Here is a 25,090-nt window from a genome sequence, read left to right on the forward strand (position 1 = left end):
TTTATTTTTGGTACCAGGGATTGAACTTGGGTCCTTGTGCTTGCGCAACAGGTGGCAAAACCACAGAGCTAAATCCCTGGCCCCATTTATTTATTTTTTTGAGACAGAGTCTTTCCCTTTAGCCCAGGCTGGCCTTGAACTTGTGATGATCCTCCCGCCTCAGCCTCCTGAGTGCTGGGATTACAGGTGTGTGCCATCACACCTGGTGAATGACATTTTTTAATAGCAGTCTTTTTTTTCCCCATTAAGTTTATTGCTACATTTTAGGTATAAAATACAGTTCCATTCATCATTGGGATCTTGTACCTTTACATGAATATCTTGGTTCTTAATTTTTTCCCCTTCCCCTGCCCTCCCTTCACCCCCTCCACCCTTCCCTATTTGCAAAGACCTTGTTTACATTTTTTTCCTTTTCTCATATTTTTTCTTTTCCCTTCTTTCCTTTCCCCTACCCTTCCCACTTCCCATGCTCCTTTAGACCTTTTCTTCCTATTACACAATATTGGTTGTACATTTTTAAAATTACAATATCAAAATCTAGGAGACATTACCACAGATTTTACAGAATTTAAAAGGATATAGAAAGCATATTACAAAAATCTTTTTTGAAATAAATTTGACAACTTCTAAGAAGTACCTTGGAAGACAAATTAATGAAACTAACTCTGGAGAAATATAAAATTTGAACAGCACCTATTAAAGAAAGTATATTCCTAGCTTGAAAACCTACCTATATGACAACATCAGGCTCATAAACATTTTAACTGATAAATTATATCAAACATTTAAAGCAGAAAAAGGAAGGAACACTTCTCCCCTCATTTTAGGAACTCAACATTGTGCTAATCCTAAAACTGGATAAAGATAATAGAAGAAAAGAGCATGAACATAGAAATTTGTTTAACAAAACTATTAGAAGTCAGATCTGACAGTATGTAGAAAGTGGTTTTATTATAGGGATGGCAGTGTTGGTTCAGCATTGGAAGATCCACCCCCAAAAGTCATCATTTTAACAGAGGAAAGGAAAAAGCCTTAATAGCAGTCTTTTAACAAGCATTTTTATTTCTGTAATGTGCTGCTTTATGATTTAAAATGTGTCCAGTTTGTGCTTTATTTCACCAGCTAATGAGTGTTAACACGACTTGAGTATGTTTGTAAACTAGGCAGTTAGTTGTCTTGATGAAAACTTGGCTGTGTTTTCTTCATTTTGGAGGACCTGACTATGTTCATATATTCGTACTTCTGTTTTTTTCCCTATTACCATCATCATATAATTTAAGTATACTTGTGTCTATAGCTTGAAACAATGCAAACAAACCAGTGATCCCTCTACGACCTGTCCTCCCTCTTATACCTTCCTTCTTTCCTTTTCTTAGGAGCTACACTTCCTGAAAAGAAGCCCACATCTGGAGTCTCTACTTTTTTTTTTCTTTTTTTTGGTACCGGGGATCAAACTTGGGACCTTGCGCTTGCGAGGCAGATGCCGGGACCACTGAGCTAAATCCCCAGCCCAAAATATTTCAGTCTTAAATATATCTGCAAGGGTACTGTTAAAAGTGCTGGTTTCTTTTGGTACCAGGGATCAAAATCGGGTCCTTGCACTTGCGCAGCAGGTGGTGAAACCACTGAGCTAAATCCCAGGCCCCTCTCCCTAGTTTTCCATTTATCCTATGATGTCTTCCTTTCCACCTTTCTCAGAAATAGACAAAAGACTTCCTAGTTGCCAAATTCAAGGCATTTTTTAATCCTTACCTTTCCTGAGTTTGCATTGAAATTTGGCACTGTTGATATATCTATTTTTTGGAAACACTCATTCTTTTCATTACCAGGAGAACATGCACTTATGCGTTTATCTGTTCCCCAGCCTCTTAGGCTGCTCTTTTTGTCTCTTTTGTGATTCTGTCTCTACTGCCCCCAGGTTCTCTCCTGTGCTCTCTTCTTTGCTTATTCCACTGTCTCTGGAGCCTTGTCCAGGTTTGTGGCTTCCGTCACCAGCTTTCCCTTGATAGCTCCCAAATCTGTCCTTGACCCAGTTTTCACCCTTGTCTTCAGACTGTAGTTTTAATTGGTTCTTAGTAATTTCCACTTGGAAAGATTTCTAGTTTACCGTCCCCAAAATTGAATGCATCTGAGTGTGGTGGCACACGCCTGTAATTCCAGTACCTTGGGAGGCTGAGGCAGGAGGATCAAAATTTCAAGTACAACTCAGCAACTCAACTTTAGCAACTTAGTGAGTCCCTGCCTTAAAATAAAAAAATAGAAATAAAATAAAAATAGAAATAAATAATAAATAAAATAGAATAAAGAAAAAATAGAATAAAGAATAAATAAAAAAATAGAATAAAGAATTAAAAAGTGAGGCTCTGGGGATGTAGATCAGTGTGAAGGCCTTGAGTTCAGTTCCTAGTACAACAAAACAAAACAAAGCAGCCTGAATTCATTATTCGTGTCTCATTCCCTCTAAAATCATACTATTCTCTATGTTTTCCCATCTTAATAAGTGATATTACTATCTGTTCAGCTGGTCAAGCAGAAACCTCAAACCCTTTCTATTTATTTTTTTGTGGTACGGGGAATTGAATGCAGGACCACTGCACCCAGCTACATCCTCAGCCCTTTTTATTTTTTATTTTGAGACAGAGTCTCACTAATTTAGTAAGTTGCCCAGACTAGGCTTGAACTTGAGATCCTCCTGTCTCATCCTTCTAGTGTTGGGATTACAGCAAAGTACCGCTGTGTCCAGCTAAGAAACCTCTTCTTTTGGACTTTTTCTCTCTATTGCTGGTGATCAAACTCAGGACATTTACCCTGCTCTGATTTTTATATTTCAAATTTGATGATTATGTTTACTACATGTTTATAGTATTTATATATATATATGTGATTTTTCTATAATGAAAATATACCAAAAACTTTCTATACCTCCACATGGCATATTCCCAAACTCCTCTTTGTTTAGCAAAATTTCTTTTTTTTTTTGGTACCAGGGATCAAACTCAGGACCTTGTGCTTGTGAGGCAGGCGGCGGCACCACTGAGCTAAATCCCCTGCCCTGTTTAGCAAGATTTTTGTCTCAAAGCTTTTACTAATTTTCTCTAGAAATCACTGCTCTTTTGATTTGCATAAACATTATTTTCCTATATATGAAGTCCTCTTTTGTTGGATATTTAACCATTACTTTTGCTCATTTGATTTTTCTCCTTTTTTCTTAAGATACAACTTGTTCAAGGTAACTTGTTTTGATTTTGAGAAAATCAAAGTGTAAACATGATACATTCTTGTTTGTGGTGTTGGGCATGGAAACCAGCGCCTCACTGGCTACACAAGCACTCTACCACCCAGCTACACTTCCCGCCCAAAATGATACATTTATGAAAATGTATAAACAGTTAGCTACTGCCCACATGAAGATGTAGAACATTTTCAGTATCCCCAGAAATGCCTTTTTTTTTCATGACCTGTGTGAAGTCAGCATGTTCTCCCACTTTTTGATCTCTATCAGCATTGACTAGTTTTGCCCGGGTTTGGATATATAAACATGCAATCATACACTAGGTGTTCTTTTGGAGTGACTTCTGGTTTACATCATATCTGTGTTATTCACCCATACTGCAAGTGAAGCAATAGTTCAACCTTTGTATTTGCTGGGCCTTTTTATACTGTGCATTCTATTCTCCATCCTCGTTTTCCATCAATCATGGTGCCTAGAACTCCATGCTTCAGCCACCAGAGCTACAGTGGGTCCTTAAAGTGTCCTGTTCCTGTGATTCTTCAGACCTCCATGCCTGGAATAGCTGTGAGGCCTGCAGAGCTCCCTACCCTGCTTTGACTAGTTAGGTCCTGCTCGTGCATCAGATCTCAGCTTAGCCGTCACTTCTTCTGGGATATCCTGTGTGCTCTCAGTCCCTGAGCACCCTGCACGTCAGGCAGCAGACTGAAGCACACTGTCTCCTTGGTGCCTGTTTGCTTATTAGTCATACCGGAAGCTCAGGGAGACAGATGCCCTGCTGTCTTATTCACAGTCATATTCCTGTATCTATTGTAGCACCTGCAGTGCAGTTTATTGAATGAATGAATGAATATATCCATGAGCATTTCTTTCTTTCTTTTTTTCCCCACCTGTACCAGGGATCGAACTCAGGTTCTTGTATTTGGCAGGCGGGTGCTGTGCCACTGAGCTACATACCTGGGGCCATGAGCATTTCTTTAGGGAGCATTAAGTACTCCTCTGAAGTTAATATTAAGATAGATACCCTAGTGTAAAACTGCAAAAATTTGATAAACACTTAAAAACAACCACTGCTCCAGGTTATTCTTTAACTGAGCTCTTTCCAGTGAAGCATGAATCTGAGTTGTTTCTCTGCCCTTGAAGAACAATATGTGATGAGTCACTGTGCAATCATTGCCATTTCTAGTTGCCATAGTGATCGGGGTTTTCATGTATGGGCTGCCTCTAGGCTTCTTGTTCACAGAAACCTTCGACTGTGTAAATGTTTAAAATGAAAAGGTACATAGACATCAACATCTTTTCTTCATCAAGCTTGCCGATGGGATATGATTCACCCTTTGGGTGGAAATTCCTTTTTAATGTATTTAAGCCTCCATTTATTCAGTTTGGACTAATCTGACTTTCAGAACATTTAAGTTGTTCTTTGCATACTTGGGGAAGGAATACATTTACTGATAAAATATTTAAAGTATCGCTGGGCGTAGTGATGCATGGCTATAATTCCAGCACTGGGCAGGCTGAGACAGGAGGATCACCATGAATTTGAGGCCAGCCTGGGCTATGTATTGAGTTCAAGGCCGGACTGAACTACATAGTGAGACCCTGTCTCAAAAAAAACAACAAAAAAATAGAAACAAAATATTTTAAAATATAAAAAACAAAACACACTCACGCAGAGAATGAATTTTGGCTTGACAAAAATTCACAATGTACTGGACAAATTTCAAAATGTATCTCATTAAAGTGAAGACATTCAGGCCTGTAGACAATCCATCCATACGTAGGAGGAATTCAACTCAAATGTATACCTTTTTGGTCCCCCTACACATAGCCTGTTATATATGTCTTGGCAACTTCTCTGAGCCTCAGCATTCTTATAGATAACATGGGTAGATTAATAATACTGTGTATTACTTCATGCATGTGCAGGTGAAGAGCAAATGAAGTGGTGAAACATGGGAAGTGCTCTGTGGATATTGACAATTGTGATTCAGTGAACTTTCCTTGCTTTTATATTGCAGGCTAAGATTAAAAAGAAGAGGGGGTAGCTTTCTTTTTTGTTAGTAATCATTAGGTCCCCCCTCCATTTCTCACTCTTTTTCTCCTCCTCCTTTCTTCTCCTTCTCCTTCTTCCTCTTTCCTTTCCTCTTCCCCTCCTCCTTGTGCTGGGAATTGAACCCAGGGATATGCTACCAATTATCTAAAGACCTAAAGTGCTAGGTCTTTAGATGTACCACTGAGGTACATCCCTAGTTTTCTTATGTATTTTTTAAAAAGCTCTAAAGGGGCTGGGGATTTAGCTCAGTGGTTCCACCTCCTGCCTTGCAAGCGCAAGGACCCGAGTTCAATCCCCAGTACCAAAAAAACAAAAAAACAAAAAAAAACAAACTCTAAATATAAGGCCTTTAGAAGTCTTTTCTTCTCTCCTGAAGTGTGTGATGTAAGCAGGACTGGCTGTACTCTAGCAATTGTGTCCCTGAGCTAAAAGCTCCTGACTAGTGCTCATGCCAGCCCCTGTGAGCACAACAATAATTGTTTCAGATTAACACATTATTAACTCATTTTTAGCCACAAAGTAAGGAAGTTTCAGACTACATTAAGGACCTGTGAAATGCTATTTTTGTTGTTGATGTGAGATTTGAAGAAGGGAGCAACTTGTCCTTTGGTAACTCTTTTAATATGCTTTAAGAACTCTTTGTTGCCTCCTCTCTATAGTTTGGATGTCAAATGTATCCTAAAGCCCCTGTATTAAAGGCTGGAACTATTGGGAGAGGCTGGAACCTTTAAGAGGTGGGGCCCACTGTGAGGCTGGAGGTCGTTGGCAGCATGTCCCTGAAGAGGGTTTTGAGGCCCCTGTTCCTTCCTTCTCCTCATTTCCATTTGACCACAAAGTCAGCAGCTTTGGTCAGCCATTGTTCCCATTATGATATACTGCCTGCCATTGGCCCAAAGCAATGGGGAGAATTGATCATGGGCTGAAATCTTCAAAGCTGTGAGCCAAAACAACCTTTTTCTCTTTCCAAGTTAATTATCCCAGCTATTTTGTTGTAGTAACATGACACCTTCCCATAGAATAAAAACAATATAACAGTAATAAATAATGTTGAAAGGGAAAGTCTATTCTTACCTCTCTCTGCCAGAGAACCACTATTAACAGTTGGTATAGTTTCCAATAGATTTTTTCAAAATATGTGCTGATATCTTTTATCATTTTTCAAATAATTATAAATAGTACATGTTTAAAATGTGTCTATAGTCATATTTCATAATATAGATCCTATTGTGAAATATGAATTTTAATTTTTTGAAATATGAATTATAAAGAACCTCTATATTTTTGAAGTGGACCTAGAAGTTAAATCAGAATGTCTCTCAAGGGTGCCAGCTTATGAAAGGAGATCTCGCTTCTCAGAGCTGGCAAATGGTTGTCTTGTGCAATGCATTTGATTAGCTGATGCATTAAAGGACAAATATAAACCCAAACTCTTTTTTATTTAATGCAGTGTAGAGGATGGAACAAGGGAAGGGCCACGTAACTGGAAAGATAGGTCTCTTTTGCTGCCTGCTTATCTGCTGCTGTTGAGGGATGGACAGCCAGAGAACTCTATGTGGGCTTCTTTTGTTCTGGAAATTTTGGTAAATGAGGCTGACAGTAATGTGCAAAGAGAAGGTGACTCACAGATAGAAATGCAAATCTATAATCACTGCACTGGTAGTGACTGGCATGTGCATCCTTGGTGGTAATTTAATAAGCTTTTTGTCCTGTTGGAAAAAGTGACATCTCATTTATGTAGCAGGGCATTTCCATTTCCCTCAGCAACAGGAAGGATTGCCCACTGGAGATGCTTTTTGTTTGCTTTCCTGCAGCTTATGGCCCATCCTTATGGTCCTCATTTTAACAGATTAATCACTATTACCTCTAGGGGTGTATTGAAATATTTAATGGTTTGCAAGGAACCTGTGCTGCTAGGTTTTGGGTGGGGCCCTGGAGGTGCCCGGGTGAGGCAGGCAGTGGCTTTGGATGCTGGAGAACACTTGAAATGGTGTTTGTGCTTTGGAGGGTCCAAGGACAGCCACTTTTTTTGGTATTAGGGATTTAACCAAGGGCTTTCACACTGAGCCACATCCCTAGCCCTTTTTTATTTTAAGAAAGGATCTAACTAAGTTGTTAAGGTTTCCAGTTTCGGAATCCTCCTGCTTCAGCCTCCTAGAGTGCTGGAATTATAGGTATATGCCATGGTGCTGGGCTGGAATGGCCACCTTTTAACAACTAACATGCAGAAGTATTTCAGAATTTTCACAATTAATGTGGAGATATTGTAGGTACTAGCTATATAGTTGCCCTAAAATTTTCTGTTCCAAAGGATCTTGGCTACTTTTCACGAGACACTTTAAAGCAATATCAACTGGGCACGGTGGTGCATGCCTGTAAACCCAGCACCCGGGAGGCTGAAGCAGGAGGATTGATGTGAGTTTGAGGCTAGCCTGGGCTACAGAGTGAGACCTTGTCTTAAAAAAAAAGCAATATCAATATATCAGAGTAACTTTAATTATATTTTCCAATGATGCTAGTAAACTGTTCATAATTCCCTTTTTTTTTTTATGATGCTTGGGATCGAACTCAGGACCTTGTGCTTGCAAGGCAGGCGCAGTGCTGCTGAGCTAAATCCCTGGCCCTATAATTCCTGAAATGGGTTAAGGATCTGTGTCATTTTGCTTAGACAATACTAACATAGGGAATAACACTATATGACCATTTTTATATTTATACTCAGAATAGAAAGCTTTCATTCATTCAACCAATACCTTCTGAGTATCTACTATCTTGTTTCAGTGGAAGGGATGCAACAGGGAACAAAACAGGTACAGTAAGTCTTGGCCTCCATGGAGTCTATATTCTAGTAGGGGAAAGAAATCACAAGTAAAGAAAGAATGCAGGGGGTGGGGTTAAGTACAATGAAAAAAAGCGAAGCGGAGCAAGGGACATAAAGGAGTGCGGCCAATGGAGTGGGTAGCCTGTTTCTACAGTGTGCTCAGAGGAGGCCCCACTGGAAGGAGGTTCCCGCTTTGACCTCTGGAGGAGGACAGCCACGTGGGTGCTTGGCGTGAGAATGTTCCCTGCAGGGACAACACATGCCAGGGACCCGAGGCTGTGAGTGCTCAGCATGCACAGGAGGATCATGATGGCTGGCATCTGGGGAGATGGAGGAAGTGGAAGGAAATGAGATGAGAGAAGGAAGAGGGGGATTTGAGGTCAAGCCTACTGGCATCTTTAAGAACTTTTGGATTATACTGTAAGAAAAATGGGAAGTCATTGGATTTTTTGAGGAGGTCACTGGAATTTTTAAGTAGAGGAAAGACGTTTGTTAAAGATCATTCTGCTAGGTAGAAAATATACTGAGGCGAAGTCAGGGCTGAAGGCGCTGCTGTAATAATACAGCCAAAAGAGGGTGGCATCTTGGACCAGGGTGGTGATAGTGGGGGTGGTGACAAGATCAGATCTTGGGTATATTTTGAAGATAGAGCCAACAGGATCTGTTAATGGTTTGGAAGTACAGACTGAGAGAAAGAGAAGAGTCAAGAATGTCGCCAGCCACATAGAAAACTAATGAAGTACGCCATGAGTTGCCAAGAAAGACCACTCTTGCCTCTATAGTTCTTCATCACTTTGCATTGAGATGATTTCATCTGTCTGCCTCCTTTCTGTGCTCTGAGGTCCTCAAGAGTATGATGTGGAACCTTATCTTTTCTTTTTTTTCCATGTGGCACTGGGAATTGAGCCCAGGGTCTTGTGTATGCTAAGCACACACTGTACCACCGTCCCAGCCCCACAGCTTGAATCTTATTGATGAACAATGGGGCTGGAGGAGAATGTGGGGGATTTGAGAGCAGAAAGCAGTGCAGGGGACCAGAAGGAGCAGGAAAGTGGCTGAGCGGAGTCTGGGAGCACAGGTGGGCCTAGCAGGCGTGGGTTTGAAATATGACTCCATCACTTGAAGTTTTGGGACTTGGGACAAGTTACCTTAACCTGCCTCAGCCTTAGATTCTGTAAAATGAGGAGAGTGGCACTGATGCCCACCTGGGGGTAGAGAAGCACAGGACCCATACCAGCTCTAGCGCAGAGCCTGGCACAGAGAAGCTTCTTGTAGGTGATGACGCTTGCAACGATGGTGCATTCCACTTGTCATTCTGTCCTGGGCCCTCTCGCAGTTATCTTCTGTGTGCTGTTTGGTGCAGTTTTAGAATAATTTTATTTAAAAAAGTATCATACACCTGGGGGTACGTCTCAGTGGTATATGTCTTGTCTAGCAAGCACGAGGCCCTGGGTTTGATTCCAGTACTGAAAAGAAATATATAGCAAAATCAACTTCTTTGTACACAGTTCTCTGAATTTTAGTATCTGTGTAGATTCAAGGAACTACCATACTCAGGATACAAAGCTTCTATCCCTCTAGAGACAGTTTTTTTTTTTTAACCCATTAACTTTATTGGTACATTTTAGGTAGAAAATACAGTTACATTCATCATTGGGATCTTGCACCATTACATGAGTCTCTTGGTTCTTATTTTTTTCCCCCTTTCCTTGCCCTCCCTTCACCCCCTCCACCCTTCCCTATTTGCAAAGACCTTGTTTACATTTTTTCCCTCTTCTCATATTTTTTCCTTTCCCTTTTTTCCCTTCCCCTACCCCTCCCAATTCCCCTGCTCTTTTAGACCTTTTCTTCCTGTTACACAATATCAGTGATACATTTTTAAAATTACAATATTAAGATCTAGGACACATTACCACAGATTTTACAGAATTTAAAAGGATATAGAAAGCATATTACAAAAATCTTTTTTGAAATAAATTTGACAACTTCTAAGAAGTAACTTAGAAGACAAATTAATGAAACTAACTCTGGAGGAAATATAAAATTTGAATAACACCTATTAAAGAAAGTATATTCCTAGCTTGAAAACCTACCTATATGACAACATCAGGCTCATAAACATTTTAACTGATAAATTATATCAAACATTTAAAGCAGAAAAAGGAAGGAACACTTCTCCCCTCATTTTAGGAACTCAACATTGTGCTAATCCTAAAACTGGATCAAGATAATAGAAGAAAAAAGTATGAACATAGATAGAAATTTGTTTAACAAAACAAACTCTTAGAAGTCAGATCTGGAAGTATGTAGAAAGTGGTTTTATTATAGGGATGGCAGTGTTGGTTCAGCATTGGAAGATCCACCCCCAAAAGTCATCATTTTAACAGAGGAAAGGGAAAAGCCATATGATCCTGTCACTAGTTGGAGAAAGAGTATTGGACTAAATTCTACAGCTGTTCATGGTAAAAGCTATCAGGAGACTAGAAGTAGAACAGAACCTTCTCAACAGATCAAAGACATATACTCCATACTTCCAACAAAAACTCCTTCTATGAATGGAGACGATACAATGCTTTCTCCCTAAAGTGGGGAACAAGGGCATATATGCCTACTCTTCATCTGTCCATTAGACTTTGAAACATAGGTCTAAACCAAAATAGTCTGGCAATAAAATGACACAACTAGGATAGGATTGGCATGGCAGAAGCAAAATCTTTATATGTAGATGAAATGATCATCTACAGAGAAAATACTAAGAAACCTCTAGGAGCCCCTAGAACTTGTATTTGAATTTAGCAGGATTAGAAAACACAAGGTATATATAAAAATTCAGGTCTGTGTATACTTGGTATAAATGAATAACTGGATATTGAAATTTAAAAGTTATGTAGGAGTACAAAGGACCCAGAAAAGCCAAAAACAAAAACAAAAACAAAACCAAAAACAGTGTTGGAAGACGTTTAGCACCCAATTTTAAGACTTCTTCTAAAGCTACAGTAATCAAGGCAGTGTTGGTGTAAGGAAAGACATATAGATCATTTGAATAAAACAGAGAATCTAGAAATAGAACCACACATATATGGTCCACTGAGTTTTGAAAGATTATTTAACATTAGCATTTTATAGAATATAAACTCGATTCAAGAGCCGAGGAAGAGATAGTGTCTTCAGCAAACGGCACTAGAACACCTGGTATCTGTACATAAAAAATTAACCTCAACCTTTTTTTCCACACATGAAAATAACTTGAAGGGATCTATGAACCTAAATAAGAAAGCCTAAAAGTATAAAACTTTAAGAAGAAATTATAAGGGAAAATATTTATGAATTCAGGGTAGGCAAGAACTACCTAGGATACAAAAAACATGATGTATAAAAGAAAAAGAATTGATAAATGAGATTCCATCAAAATTTAGAACTTTAAATGACATTAAAATGAAAAGTAGTCCTTAAACAGACCATATTTATAATGCATATAACCTTTGAGCAGAATATATAAAGAATTCTTAGAGCTCATTAATAGACAACCCAATTAAAATGTAGACATAAGAAGATGATGTATAGCACAAGGAATGGTGTGGAACTCTAGAATCAGAAAAATACTAATCAGTACAATAACAAGATTGAATTATACACTCATTAGGGAGATGAAGTCAAAAGTTTTAAAAGCCTTGTCATGACTTTTTCTTTTTGTTGGATTCTCCCCCTTTGTGTTTAATTTGTCACGCCCAGTGGATTCATTCTGCTGGGTTTCCTGGGGTTGTGATCCTCATTGTCTTTCCCTAGGGTATTGTCTAAAATTTTTTGGAGTGCCTGTTTGGTATTCATGAAGTTCCTGAGGTGCTCTTTATCATGAAAGTATCTTATTTCTCCATCCATTTTGAAAGATAGTTTTGCAGGGTGCATCAATCTGGGTTGGAGGCAGTTTTCCTTTAGGGCTTGAAATACATCACTCCAAGCTCTTCTTGCCTTGAGGGTTTGCATTGAGAAGTCTGCTGTGATTCTGATGGGCTTTCCTTTGTATGTGATTTGTTTCTTTTCTCTCACTGCTTGTAGAATTTTATTCTTCTGTTGGATTTCTGGAATCCTAACTATTATATGCCTATGTGTAGATTTTTTTTGATTAAGGTTAGCTGGAGTCCTCTATGCCTCACTTATCTGTATGTCAAGTTCTTTTCCCCTCCTTGGGAAGTTTTCTGCCATCACTTCTGTGAAGAGTGTTTTTTATGTCATCTGCACTCTCTCCTCTTTCTTTATTGACTCCAATCAGTCTTATGTTGTTATTCTTTGCATCGTCTAGCGGCTGCTGGATTGATTTCTCATGTTCCCTTACAATTTTAAAGCAATTTTTCTTTTCCTCCTCACTAATTGCAATCTTATCTTCTATAGGTGAAATTCTATCCTCACATTGGTTCATTCTGCTGCGCAGACTTTCGATGGAGTTTTTATTCTCTTGGAAATCTCTTTGTATCTGTTTTATGGATTCCATTTGTTTCCAATGTTGGGATTCCATCATGTTCCTCAGATCCTCTATTTTTTTAATCTATGTCCTCTCTAGATTTATTAATCATGTCTTGCACCATGAGCACAATCTTTGCTGTTATCTGAGTAATTATTTCTGATTTCATTTTTCCCAGATCTTCTTTTGTTGCCAGTTCAGAGAGTCCAGGTGGTTGAGTATCAGAGTGTTCCATCTTGTTTCCCTTTGGGGTTGCTGTAGGTGATCTGGAAGTCTGTTTTTGTGGCTTGTTTATGTGTCTTCTCATTTCCACGGGGGTGGGGTGGGGTGCTTCTGGCGCCCATGCGGCTCACCTTCTCTGCCCTAGGAGCTTGGGATGGCAGCGGGGAACTTCATTCCAGGTGCTGGGACTGGCTGAGCTTCACTTCCCTAGGAGCCTGGGATGGCAGTGGGGGAGCTTCCTTCCGGGTGTTGGGACAGGCTCACTTCTTGGCCCTAGGAGCCTAGAGACAGTTTTAAAAAACACCTTATTGAAACATAATTCATATACTATAAAACTCATCATGTAAAGCATATTAAATATTAGAATATTCACAATATTGTGCAACCATCACTTTGCTAATTTCAGAACATTTCATCACTACAAGAAACCTCCAATTTATTAGCAGTCATTTCTCATTCCTGCCTGCCCGGCCTCTGGCAACAACTAATCCTCTTTCTGTTGCTATACAGTTGCCTATTTTAAATATTTCAAACAAGTGGAATCATACAGCATGTAGCCTTTTGTGACTGGGCTTTTTCATTTAATGTAATGTTTTCAGAGCTCATTCATGTTGTAGCATATATCAATATTTCATTCTTTCGTAAAACCCAATGATACCTCTTTTGCATGGATATACCACACTTTGTTTATCCATTTATCACTTGATGGACATTTGGGTTGTTCCCAACTTTTGACTATTATGAAGAATGCTGGGCTGGGGATTTAGCTCAGTGGTTCTGCCACCTGCCTTGCAAGTGCAAGGTCCCGAGTTTGATCATCGGTAACCCCCCAAAAAAGAATGCTGCTCTCATATACAAGTGTTTTTGTGACAAATGTTTTCAGTTCTCATCATAAATACCTTAAAGCTGTTTGGTCATATGGTAACTCTGTTTAACATTTTGAGAAACTGCTAAAGTGTTTTTCAAACTGGCTATACCATTTTAAATTTCAGTCTGTCATACAGGAGGGTTCTAACTTTTCCATGTCCTACTTATTTCACTTAAGAGTATGGCCTCAATGTGCATCCATTTAACTATAAATGTCTCTAGTTTCTTGTTTTTTATGGCTGAGTAGTATTCCATTTTATAAAAAAACCACATCTTTATCCAATCTCCATTTGATGGGCAATTGGGCTGTTTCCAAGTTTTAGCTATTACAAACTGTGCCGCTATGAACATGGGTGTGCATATATCACTGCGGTATGATTCTTTTAATTCTTTTGGGAAGATACCCCAGCAGAAGAATAGCTGGGTCAAATGGAACCTCTAATCCTAGTTTTCTTTTTTTTGGTACTGGGGATCAAACTCAGGTCCTTGCGCTTGCGAGGCAGGCAGTGGAACCACTGAGCTAAATCACTGGCCCCTAATCCTAGTTTTCTGAGGTGTATCCATATTGATTTCCACAGTGGTTGCACCAGTCTGCACTCCCACCAACAATGGAGAAGGGTTCCTTTCTCCCCACAACCCTGGCAGCATTTGTTATTGGTTGATTTCTTGATAGCAGCCATTCTTTTTGGGGCAAGGTGGAATCTCAGCATTGTTTTCATTTCCATCTCTCGAATGACCAGTGATATTGAGCACTTTTTCATATGTTTATTAGGTATTTCTTTTTTTTTCTTTTTGGTACCAGGGATCGAACTTGGGTCCTTGTGCTGGCAAGGCAGGCAGCAGAACTACTGAGCTAAATCCCCAGCCCTTTATTAGCTATTTCTACTTCTTTGTCTGAGAAATGTCTGTTCATTTCAGATGCCCATTTTTGGATTGGGTCTTTAAATTTGGGAGGTCTGATTTTTTGAAGTTCTTTATAGATTCTAGATAGTAGTCCTTTGTCTGAGGAACAGCTGGTAAAAATTTTTTTCCCACATTGTAGGTTGTCTGTTAGCTCTGTTGGTGGTTTCTCTTGCAGTGCAGAAGCTTTTTAATAAGATGAGATCCCAGTTGTTGATTCTTTGTGCTAGTTCCCATGCTACTGAGGATTTGTTCATAAAGTCTTTACCTAGGCCAATGTCTTTGAGAGTTCTACCTAGCTTCCAGCAAATTTAGTGTTTCTGTTTTAATATTTGTATCTTTAATCCACTTCAATTTTAGTTTAGTGCATAGTGAAAGATAGGGGTCTAGTTTTAATCTTTGGCAAGATAAATTCCAGTTTTTCCAACACCATTTATTAAAGAGGCTATCTTTCCTTTAGTGAGGATGATTGGCTCCTTTGTCAAAGATGAGGTAGCTGAGTATGTCTGGAGTTGTTTCTGCATCTTCTAATCTATCCCACTGATCCTTGGGTCTGTTTCTTTGCCATGCTGTTTTTATCACAGTGGCTTTGTAGTACAGTTTCAAGTTAGGAATTGTGATACCCTCTGCCGTGACTCTGTTGCCTAGAATTGCTTTTGCTATTCTAGGTCTCTTCTGGTTCCAGATGAACTTTTGGATTGTTTTCCTTAGTTCTGTGAAATATGCTGTTGGGATTTCAATCGGGATTGCATTGAATCTGTATAGCAGTTTTGGAAGTATGGCCATTTTCACTTTATTGGTACTTCCTACCCAGGAACGGGATGTCTTTCCATTTTCTTATATCCTCTTCGATCTCTTTTTTCAGAGTGATGTCGTTCTCAATGTAGAGGTCTTTTGCTTCCTTCATTAGATTGATTCCTAGATATTTCATTTTTTTTGGATGCTATTATAAAAGGAATTGTTTTCCTAATTTCTCTCTCAGTGGGTCTGTTATTTGTGTACAAGAAAGATATTGATTTTTGAGTGTTGACGTTGTATCCAGCTATTCTACTGAATCTGTTAATTAAGTGTAGAAGTCTTTTGGAGGAGTATTTTGGGTCTGCTATGTAGAGTATCATATCATCAGCCAATAATGACAGTTTAACTTCTTCCTTTCCTGTCTTTATTCCTTTTATTTCTTTCTCTTGTCCAATTGTTTCCACATCCTAATTAGTACTTGTTATTATCTCTTTTTATTACTACAGAATGATTTATGTTTCTCTAATGATGTTGAGCATGTTTTCATGTACTTATTGGCTAAGAAGTATAAGTACTCCAATTTTGTTCAATTTTTCAAGATTGTTTTGGGTATTCTGGGCTCCCTTCATTCACATATTTTAGGATTTTAGAACCAGTTTGTCAATTTCTGCACAAAAAACAGCTGGGATTTTGATCAAGCTTCTGCAGATCAGTTTGGGGAGTATCACCATTTTAACAATACTGAGTCTTCTAATATAGGGACATGATATATTGTCCATTTTTTTGTTTTTTAAATTTCTTTCAAAATATAGTGTAGTTTTCAGTGTATGTCTTGCACTTCTTTTGTTAAAAATTTTTTCCTAAGTATTTTATTCTTTTGGATGTTGTGTTATCTTTTTTGGGGGGGAGGAGTACCGGGGATTGAACTCGGGACCTTGTGCTTGCGAGGCAGGCAGTGGAACCACTGAGCCAAATCCCCGGTCCTTGGATGTTGTTATAGAACAGAATTGTGTCCTTCATTTCAGTCTCAGATTGTTTATTTCTCATGTGCAGATACACAATTGCTTTTTACATGTTGAGCTTGTGTCCTGCTGTACAGGAAGTCTGACTTCCCTGGGGTGCAGAAGAGACTGGGGAAGTGTTTGCAATAGGGCCAGGAGAGGCTTCCATTCCATGTAACCTGAGCAGACAGATCAGTGACCATGCTGCCACTTATGAGAGCCTACAATGTTATTTAATGTACCCAAAGTTTCCCATGCCTCTAATGACAAAAAAAAGACTGGAGTTCTCACCTTGACCTTGAAGACTCTGGACGACTGGGACCTTGTCCATGTGCAGCCCCATCCCTCACCCTTCTTCCCCGCCCAGTGTCCTCCAGCCTCCTCTGTTTCACCCTCTTCTCAATCACTCTGCTTCTTCCTGCCTTAGAGTCTTTGCTTATATCGTGTCCCTTGCTTGGTCACTACCCTGCCTCATAACTAGCAGTAGAAAAGGTAGTTTTCTTCCTGGTAGACAAAAATGTGTTTCCCAGTGTTTGTAAATTTCCGTCTCTCCCGCTAATAGTGTCTGTCTTTTGCCTCTATATCCTCAGCACCTCAAACAGCGCCTGGCCCATCACCATGGCCAAGTACGGGAGCCGATGAACTTGGGTCAGGCCCTTGTCGCCGAGACACACTTTGCACACGAGGAAACTAAAGCTCAGCTGGGTAAACCGGCCCGAGTTCGCGTAGCTGGCAAATGGCAGGGTCATGGTTCTACGGAGATCTGTTTGATGGTTTTGGAGTTTAGAATAACCCTGCAGCAGAGAGGTGCTCATGTCATGACTTGTTTTCCAGTGGAGACTTTTCAGAAACTGCAGAAGGCAAAGGAGACTCTGACCAGTAAAGAGAGCCGCGCCCGCTATGACCACTGGCGAAGGAGCCAGATATCGGTGCCGTTCCTTCAGTGGGAAGCTCTGACTGACTCGGTGAAGACGGTGGGTATCTCCTGGGGAGGATGTGAGCGGCTGAGGCTCAGGCTGCCCATGGGTCGGACTCACGGATTTGAGACCCAACAGGAAGTGGGATGGAAAAGGCCAAGAAGTTGGTAGAGTCTGGGTAGGACTCAGCGCTCGCAAAATCTGGGGAGAGAAAACTCAGAGCAGAGGTGACGACTCAGTGTCAGAAAAGGCTGTGATTATATTTTTCAGTCTGTTAGCCTGTTGGTTTTAGTAGCTACACTCCCTATTACCATTTACATCTCACTTTATTCATTTATTTGGTACCGGGGATCAAAATCGGGACTTGGTGCTTACGAGGCAAGCGGTGGAACCACTGAGCTAAATCCCTGGCTGGTTTTTTTGAGACGGGGTCTCGCTGTGCAGTTCAGGCTGGCCTTGAACTCAGTATGTAGCTTAGGCTGACCTCGATCTTTTCTCCTGCCTCAACCTCCTGAATGTTGGGATTACAGTCGTGTGCCACCATGACCAGCTTCCATCTTTTCCTTGTTCATATCGGTTTGTTCTTTTATCAAGACTTGTAAATCCACTAAAAAAAAGTCTAATTAATTGAAGAAAGCTGTAAATTTTTTCTGTTGTACACTCTGGTGAAAAAATTGTTGGGCTTTTAAAACCATTATTCATGCCATTGAAAAACTACATATGAAAATCATCATTATGGCAAGGCGTGGTGGTGTACAACTATAATCCCAGCACTCGGGAGGCTGAGGCAGGAGGATTCCCACATGTTCGAGGCCAGTCTGGGCCACATAGTGAGTTCAAGGCCAGTCTGAACTACATAGTGAGAGCTGCCTCAAAACAAACACAAAAACAAAAAAATCATCATAAGGGTCAAGGGTGAGCCCTTGGTGGGCTATGGTGGAATAACCCCATAATTGCAGCACTCTGGGCCAAGGCAAGAGGATCACAATTTTGAGCCAAGGCTGAGCAACTTAGTGACTTAGCAAAATTCTGTCTCAAAATAAAAAAATAAAAAAAATAAAAAAGGGCCAGGGATATAGCTCAGTTGAGGCCTTGGGTTCAATACCCAGTCCTGGAAAAAATAAAAAATGAAAAGGTCTGTGATTTAGCTCAGTGGTAGAGCACATACTAAGCAAATTCCTTGGTCCAATCCTCAGCACCCCAATAAACAAATAAATCACTTTAATTACTTTGTTTACATCAATTTTTATATATTATAGAGAAATATAATTATAAAGGTTTCTATTATCTTAGGCATTATTTATTACCCAGATTCTTTTCATTAAACATTGTTTTGTGACCTGAGACTCCCACCTTCCAGGCAAATTTTCAGGGACACTTGTTAGGATTAGTCTATAAAGTGATTCACATCCTTACCTTTCAGTGTACATTTAGACTTCCTTCTTCACAATTTTTATTTTAAGAAGACTTGTAGAGCTTGTTTATAAAAGACCTGTGATACTGAGGGATGATCTTTAAAATAATAGGAAGACCAGTGCAAGACTCTCAAAGTATATGTTTAAAGCCGCTCATCATACAATGTAAACTGGTTTCTTCATCTCATTTTTGAATGAAGTGTGTACTCATATGGATTTGTTTAGGGTGGGTTAATTATTTATGAGGTACTGAGCGTATTGTTATGGTTTAGATCTGTAATGTCCTCCAAAGCCTCATGTGGTTGGAAGGTGATTGGATCCTGGTGCTGTACACATCAGCGGATCCATCCAAGGGTGGGTTTAGCTAAATGTGCTGTTCAGTGGGTCACTTGAGGCATGACCTGGAAGGGTGTATTCCTGTACCTGGTTCCTCTCAATTTTCTCTTCTTCCTGGCTGCCCTGGGTTGAGCAGCTGTCCTCCACCATGCCTTCCCACCATGCCTCTGTCCTCCACCAAGCCCTTCCACCATGTCATTTCTGCCTTGGAGCCAGCCAGCCATGGACTGAAACTGTGAACCAAAATAAACCTCTCCTTTAAATTGCAGGTATTGGGTATTTTGTCCCAGCTATGGGAAAGTGACTAAGGCACATGTGATTATTGAATATATGTACCAAGTAACTACAGGAACTTTTTCAAAAAATATGGACCTGACTTCACATATTCAGCAATATGTCTCTTTTCTTTTTCACTGTGTATATCTATAATTCTCTTGCTGGCACTAGCTAAATAAACATTATCCCACCAGCTCTGCAATTTGTAGTCCCCTCAGTACGATACAGTGTAACTGCAACTGAATTAGTGACCCTTTGCCTTCTGATTTATAACCCATTTTTTCTTGATGATCCACTCAACTCTGTCACTTAATTTTTGACAGCTAATATCAAGTTAACTATGGATAAAAAAAAACTTCTCAAAATCCCTGCTTTAATTTGTATTGCCAGTGTCTTGCCTTTTAATACTAATTTCCTGTCTCCAAACACATCATTTTTGCTTTGAGTTTAGCTTAGCTATGACTGTTCGAGATCTTACAATAATTACATTTAGGTCTTACTGGCTTCATCATCTGTGTTGTCAGCAAAGTTGAAGTAATATGCTGGGCTAGCATTTCACTTCAGATTTATTTTTATTAGTGGTACAAAAATGATGAGATGCATATCTCTCTGCTTTAAAATCAGCGATGATTTTTTTCCTCACCCAGTCTTCTTTGTTGCTTCTGACTGTTTCTGACTTCTTTTGTTTTTCTTCCTCAGTAGACTTTGAATCCCTTATACTGTTTCACTGGATCTGTCTTAGCCACTTTCCTCATCGCTGAGACACAATACCTGATACCCACACCTTGAAGGAGAGGTTTGTATGGGCTCATGGTGCAGTCCATGGTCTGCTGGCTCCAAGGCAGGGTGGCACGGCAGAGAAGTGTGGTGGCGAGAAAGCCGCTCACATGATGGTAGTCAGGAAGCAGAGTGCCTAAAGGGAGGAGCCGGGGAGTGAGATAGGCCCTTCCAGATCAGGTCCTCAGAGACTCCCCTTCTGACCAGGTCCTGCCTCCCAACAGCAAGCCAGCTATAGAGCCCCATAATCCAATCACCTTCCACAAGCTATCACCTCTGAGCACATGAGACTTTGGGGAAACATCCAGATATAAACCGTAACAGAATCTGTATAGCATTCAGTAGACTTTCTGCTTTCTGTAATTTTCTTCTCTTTCCTTTCTTTTCTAATCCTAAAAGTGATCCTTCTGCTTCAGCTTCCTGAGTGATCATACTACAGGTGCTGGCCACCACACCTAGCTTCTTTGTAACATTTAAATTGTTGTTTTCTCACTGTGTATATTTCATTTGTTTATCCTTTTACATTCATACTTTGGTGAAATCAGTAACAATTATCCTACCTAGTGTTGTTCATCAGGGGATAAAGCATTGTCTATCTTTTTGTAGATAAACATCACCTTTAGTTTTGGGATTAGTTATAGTACAGATGCCATTCTGACAGCGAAATGGTGGTAACTTTAGGAATTGAATTTCTGATGACATTTGTCTAAAACACACCTGCATGTTCATTTGCCCTGCACATTTATAATTCTTAAATCTCATCAAATCTCTTCCTTTCACGTCACTGATCTTGTGTTTCTGCTTTTTATTTAAGCAGTATAATCCCCCTGGAAGGAAACATTGGTTGAGGGCATACGAATCCCAACCTAATGGCAGGACAAATCACAGTGTACCCTTGCAGCACTGCACACGAGCTCTTATCTCAGAGCTCTCCTTGGGGAGAATGCTTCCAGTGAGCCACAGTTTTAGGGTGACACAAGTGACTCCCTCACAAGTCCTTGTCACTTCACTAGCTATTTATTTCTCTTTTTCTGGAAGCTCCTTCCAAAAGTTTCATTTGTAAGATATTATAAGAATTCACCCAGGTCAATGAACATACCAGAAATGTACATTTAGACATGTGTTGGTTGAAAGCAAGAACGTGGGATAGTTTCAGTAATCCAGGCCTTTGGAATCCTGGGACACCTTGAAAACAGAGACCTTTCTATCTCCAAGAATGTAGAGAAATTAGTCTTTGCCATCCTGGGTATGGCTGGCTCTCCTTCTGGCTCCAAAATATATGGCAGAATGGTATCAGGAGGGCTGCTGGAACATGGTTACAGCAAAGCCACAGTCAAAGTGAAGCTCTAAGACAAATGTCATAAGCTGATAAAAATGTTTGATGTCACATCAATTGCTATAAATGTTATAAAGAGCCAATAGAAACACACCTTAGTGAACTGTTTGACAAATTGATTGTGGTAGGGCTTTTTGGGGGCTTCCTATCACCCTATGTAGACTTACTTGTCTATTGATTGTGTCTGGGTTTCCGGTGGGTGAGGTATTTGGGATGAGTCCAGTTGGCCAGACACTACCAAGGAAGCTTCCTACTATGTCCACCTGAGCAGTTTCTCCAGCCAGATGGGAAACAGTGTGCAATTCAGCACCTTCTGGGTCTGTTCGAAAGGCAATCTGTCTTAATTGGACATTTTCCAAAAGCAGGCCAGAAATCACTCAGGCAAATTAAAACTTCTCTCATGGAGATCCAGGATGGAAGTAACTGGTCAATTTTGTATAGTTATTCAGCTGAGCTATGGCACATCTGAGTCACCTGCTTCTTTTTTCCTATTTGTTCCTATGTTTAATGGCTTATAGATAAAAACAAAATTATTTGCCAGTGTTGACCAAGGTCCAAATGTTAGAGAATGGCTTCTGAGGGAAGGGGAGGGGGAGAGAGAGAGGGAGAGGCTCATTAAGGAAAGCTGGTAAACAAGTTAATTATGAAGGTGGAAAAACCAGATAGCAGTTTCACAGACTTCAGGAGTAGTGGCCTGTGCACCTGAGCTTGGTTTCTGCCATGCGTTAGTTCACTTCATGCACAAACTGACTTTCTGCCTTGTGCCGTTCATTCTTTTGTTGTACAGACTACCCCTTTCCTAGTCTCCTTTTTAGTCTGTGTTTGATATTTTTACTGACGCTCATTCTATTGAAATGAATCACTCCACCACAGACTAGTTTGTTTGATGTTGAATGTTGTTCTGTGCATCCAGTCCCCTCGTGTAGCTGAGTGCACTCTGTGAACACAGAAGTGAGTGATTTGCAAGCTGACACACCAGGCTGCTCAGCGTCGCTCTTGCATTCAACCTGTGATTGAACTGCAAAGCATGAGGAGCACCTGTATATGAGGTTAGGTACAGTTTGGATTTTTCTCCTGCATATTTGCGTAACTGGGATCAGCAGATACAGAAGTCTGACGATAAAATATTTTATTCTGATTTACTCACCTCAGACTATCTTTTCACTGGGGGCTTTCAAACCATTTATTGTGAGTCATTAATCCTCATTGCTTGTCTAAGGCAGACCATAGCACTTTGATTTCAGGAGAGAAATATCATGTAAGGCCACTTGGCCAACTTGTGATGCTTACAGTTCACATTTTCAGCTTTCTGGGCCCTAAATTATTGAGTTTTTTTTACTCTTTGTTTTCATTAACCTTCCTAATATCCTTCTCCCTCTCCAGAGGAAGCCACTGGCCAGTCTTTTCTATTCCATGCACATGCAGAAAACCAAAATACAACAGCAAGCCCATCCAAACAAAAGCCAGATTATTTTTTTACATTGGTTGAGGCCATTGCCTCTTTTTAAAATGAACATTCTTATTTAGAAATAGAACCTACAGAGAAATGCACAACACCTGCATTTACAGTTTCGCAAATGGCTGTGAAGTGTTTACTTTGTAACCATCCCAGCATGCATATTGGTAGCACTCATATATATATATATTTGCAATTATAGCCTCATCTCATTTTTAAAAGCTATTTTTTCTAGTTGTGTACATATATGCATAAATAATCTCAATTGAAGGGAGGGGAGGAAAAAAAGGAATCAAGTTATATCATGTACAGGTATAAATTCCCTAGGATGAATGTGATCAATATGTATGGCAAATATGTACTAATAAAACTATAAAGTTAAAGAATAAATAATCTTCTCATAGGAAACTTGGAAAATGTGATAATAAAATAATTTTGTGGTAGGCATAACTATGGTTAACATTATCTTGCACTTCCTTTTAGTGCCCCCACCCCGGCCACCATTGTCTGAGAGCTGATTACACAGAATAAGTGCTTAACAGAGTAGTTCTTAGATATTGGGGTAATTGGCTTGATCACTGTGGATTGGATGTATTTGGGGAAAGCATTCAGGATGATGCTTCTTTGTAGTTGGGAAAAAAGTTGAAGGCACAATTAAGTGACTTCTTCGATTGGATTAGAGCAGAGGCCTTGGATATGCTTATGTTTTAGGATGTATAAAGGGCTACATTGTTTTCCAGTCCATATGTGTATATTTGTATCTATATCCATACTATATGCATATATTTACATATATATCTATTTTGAAACTTCTTTCTTTTCTCTCTCTCTCTCTCTGTCTCTCTCTTTCTGTCCCTCTGTCTCTGTCTCTCTCTTTCTTTATTTCTTTCTCAGGGAATTGAACCCAGGGCCCAGGCTTGTTAGGCAAACTCTGTACCACTGAGCCCTCATCTATCTCAGTATATCTTATTAAAAGATCATGCTGAACAAATTTATTTAAAAGATTCTCAGAAGGCCTCTCACCCCTTCCTGCTTTCCCTTTCTTCTTGGTGAGGTCCTTGGTCCTGCTTGTGAGGCCAATGCTAGTGTTCCTAAGACAGATGGTAAGAAATTGTGGTGCCTCTTCTACTCTGTATTATAAGATGGTTCAGACTTTTCAGCAAAGAAATGTGCTGAGATGAAAAGTGAAGTGCCCTTAAGTCATGGGGCACATGGGTAGCAGAGATGGCAGCTCCTCCTGGAGTCCGTGGCACAGTTTTTTTTTTTAATTTCCTTTTATTGGCACATTTTAGGTGTACAACATAATGACATTCATCATTGGAGATATGCACCTTTACATACTCTCTTGGTTCTTATTTTTTCCCCCTTCCTCTGCCCTCCCTTCAACCCCTCCATCCCTCCCTATTTACAAAGACTTTGTTTCCATTTTTTCGTTTTCACACATTAATTCCATTCCTTTCTTTCCTTTCCCCTACCCCTCCTACTTCCCCCTCCCCTTTGTCCCTTTTCTTCCTATTTCACATTCCCTATTATACCTTTTAGTCCTTATTTACACTTTTAGTTTCTCACACTAGAGAAACTATTTGGTATTTACACATGTGTCCTGTTTATTTCACTTAAGAGCATCGCCTCAATGTGCATCCATTTAGCAATACATGTCTCTAATTTCTCATTCTTGATGGCTGAGTAGTACTCCATTTTATAAAAAAACCACATTTTCTTGATCTAGTCTCCAGTTCACGGGCATTTGTGTTGTTTCCAAGTTTTAGCTTGGCACAGTTTTTAAATGTCACAATTTCTGAGCTTATTCAGTAAGCTTTGGACTTTAGAAAATCAGTGTTTTGTTTTGGTATCCTTTCTCTGTCTCTCTCTCTCTGCAGCACAGAAAAGCAATACTTCAGATATCAGAAAAAATTTTTTTACTCTGGGCTTTAAACTTCTCAAACATGTGATACATGATTTCCCTTGGGTTTTTCTTAACAAGTAGTATCACACTGTTAGTACTTCAGGAATAGCCTCCCACAACATTAAAATGAGGTTTCAAGAATCAGTTATGTTCACTATTTTGGTTTATTCCAGGGCCATTCTACTTGAAATATTCTTGACCTAAAAACCTTGTAATATCTTTGTCTTTATATTACTGTGTCCATCCATCCATCCATCCATCCATCCATCCATCTCACTCATCCATCCATCCACAACTTTTTTTCCCCCAATGGTGAGGATTGAACCCAGAGCCTCATGCAGACCAGGCAAATGCTCTATCGCTGAGTCATTTTCCTAGCAC

At 39.8% G+C, this 25,090-nt stretch overlaps 1 protein-coding gene across 2 annotated transcripts in view; it reads left to right on the top strand.

Moving 5' to 3' along the window:
• Dnajc12 (DnaJ heat shock protein family (Hsp40) member C12) overlaps nt 1-25,090 on the top strand; it is a 51,241-nt gene that overhangs the window by 16,438 nt on the left and 9,713 nt on the right. The window contains exon 3 of one of the 2 annotated variants that reach the window (XM_004846144.4): nt 17,125-17,264. In XM_004846144.4, the coding sequence (XP_004846201.1) occupies nt 17,125-17,264 (140 nt within the window). Of the gene's footprint in view, nt 1-16,880; nt 17,265-25,090 lie in introns of both variants that reach the window. The other variant, XM_087184806.1, reaches the window with a different exon arrangement.

The sequence above is a fragment of the Heterocephalus glaber genome, unplaced genomic scaffold (genome assembly GCF_053883595.1).
Source record: "Heterocephalus glaber isolate CG9 unplaced genomic scaffold, H.glaber_assembly_v1.0 deba00001497, whole genome shotgun sequence".
Classification (NCBI taxonomy): domain Eukaryota; kingdom Metazoa; phylum Chordata; class Mammalia; order Rodentia; family Bathyergidae; genus Heterocephalus; species Heterocephalus glaber.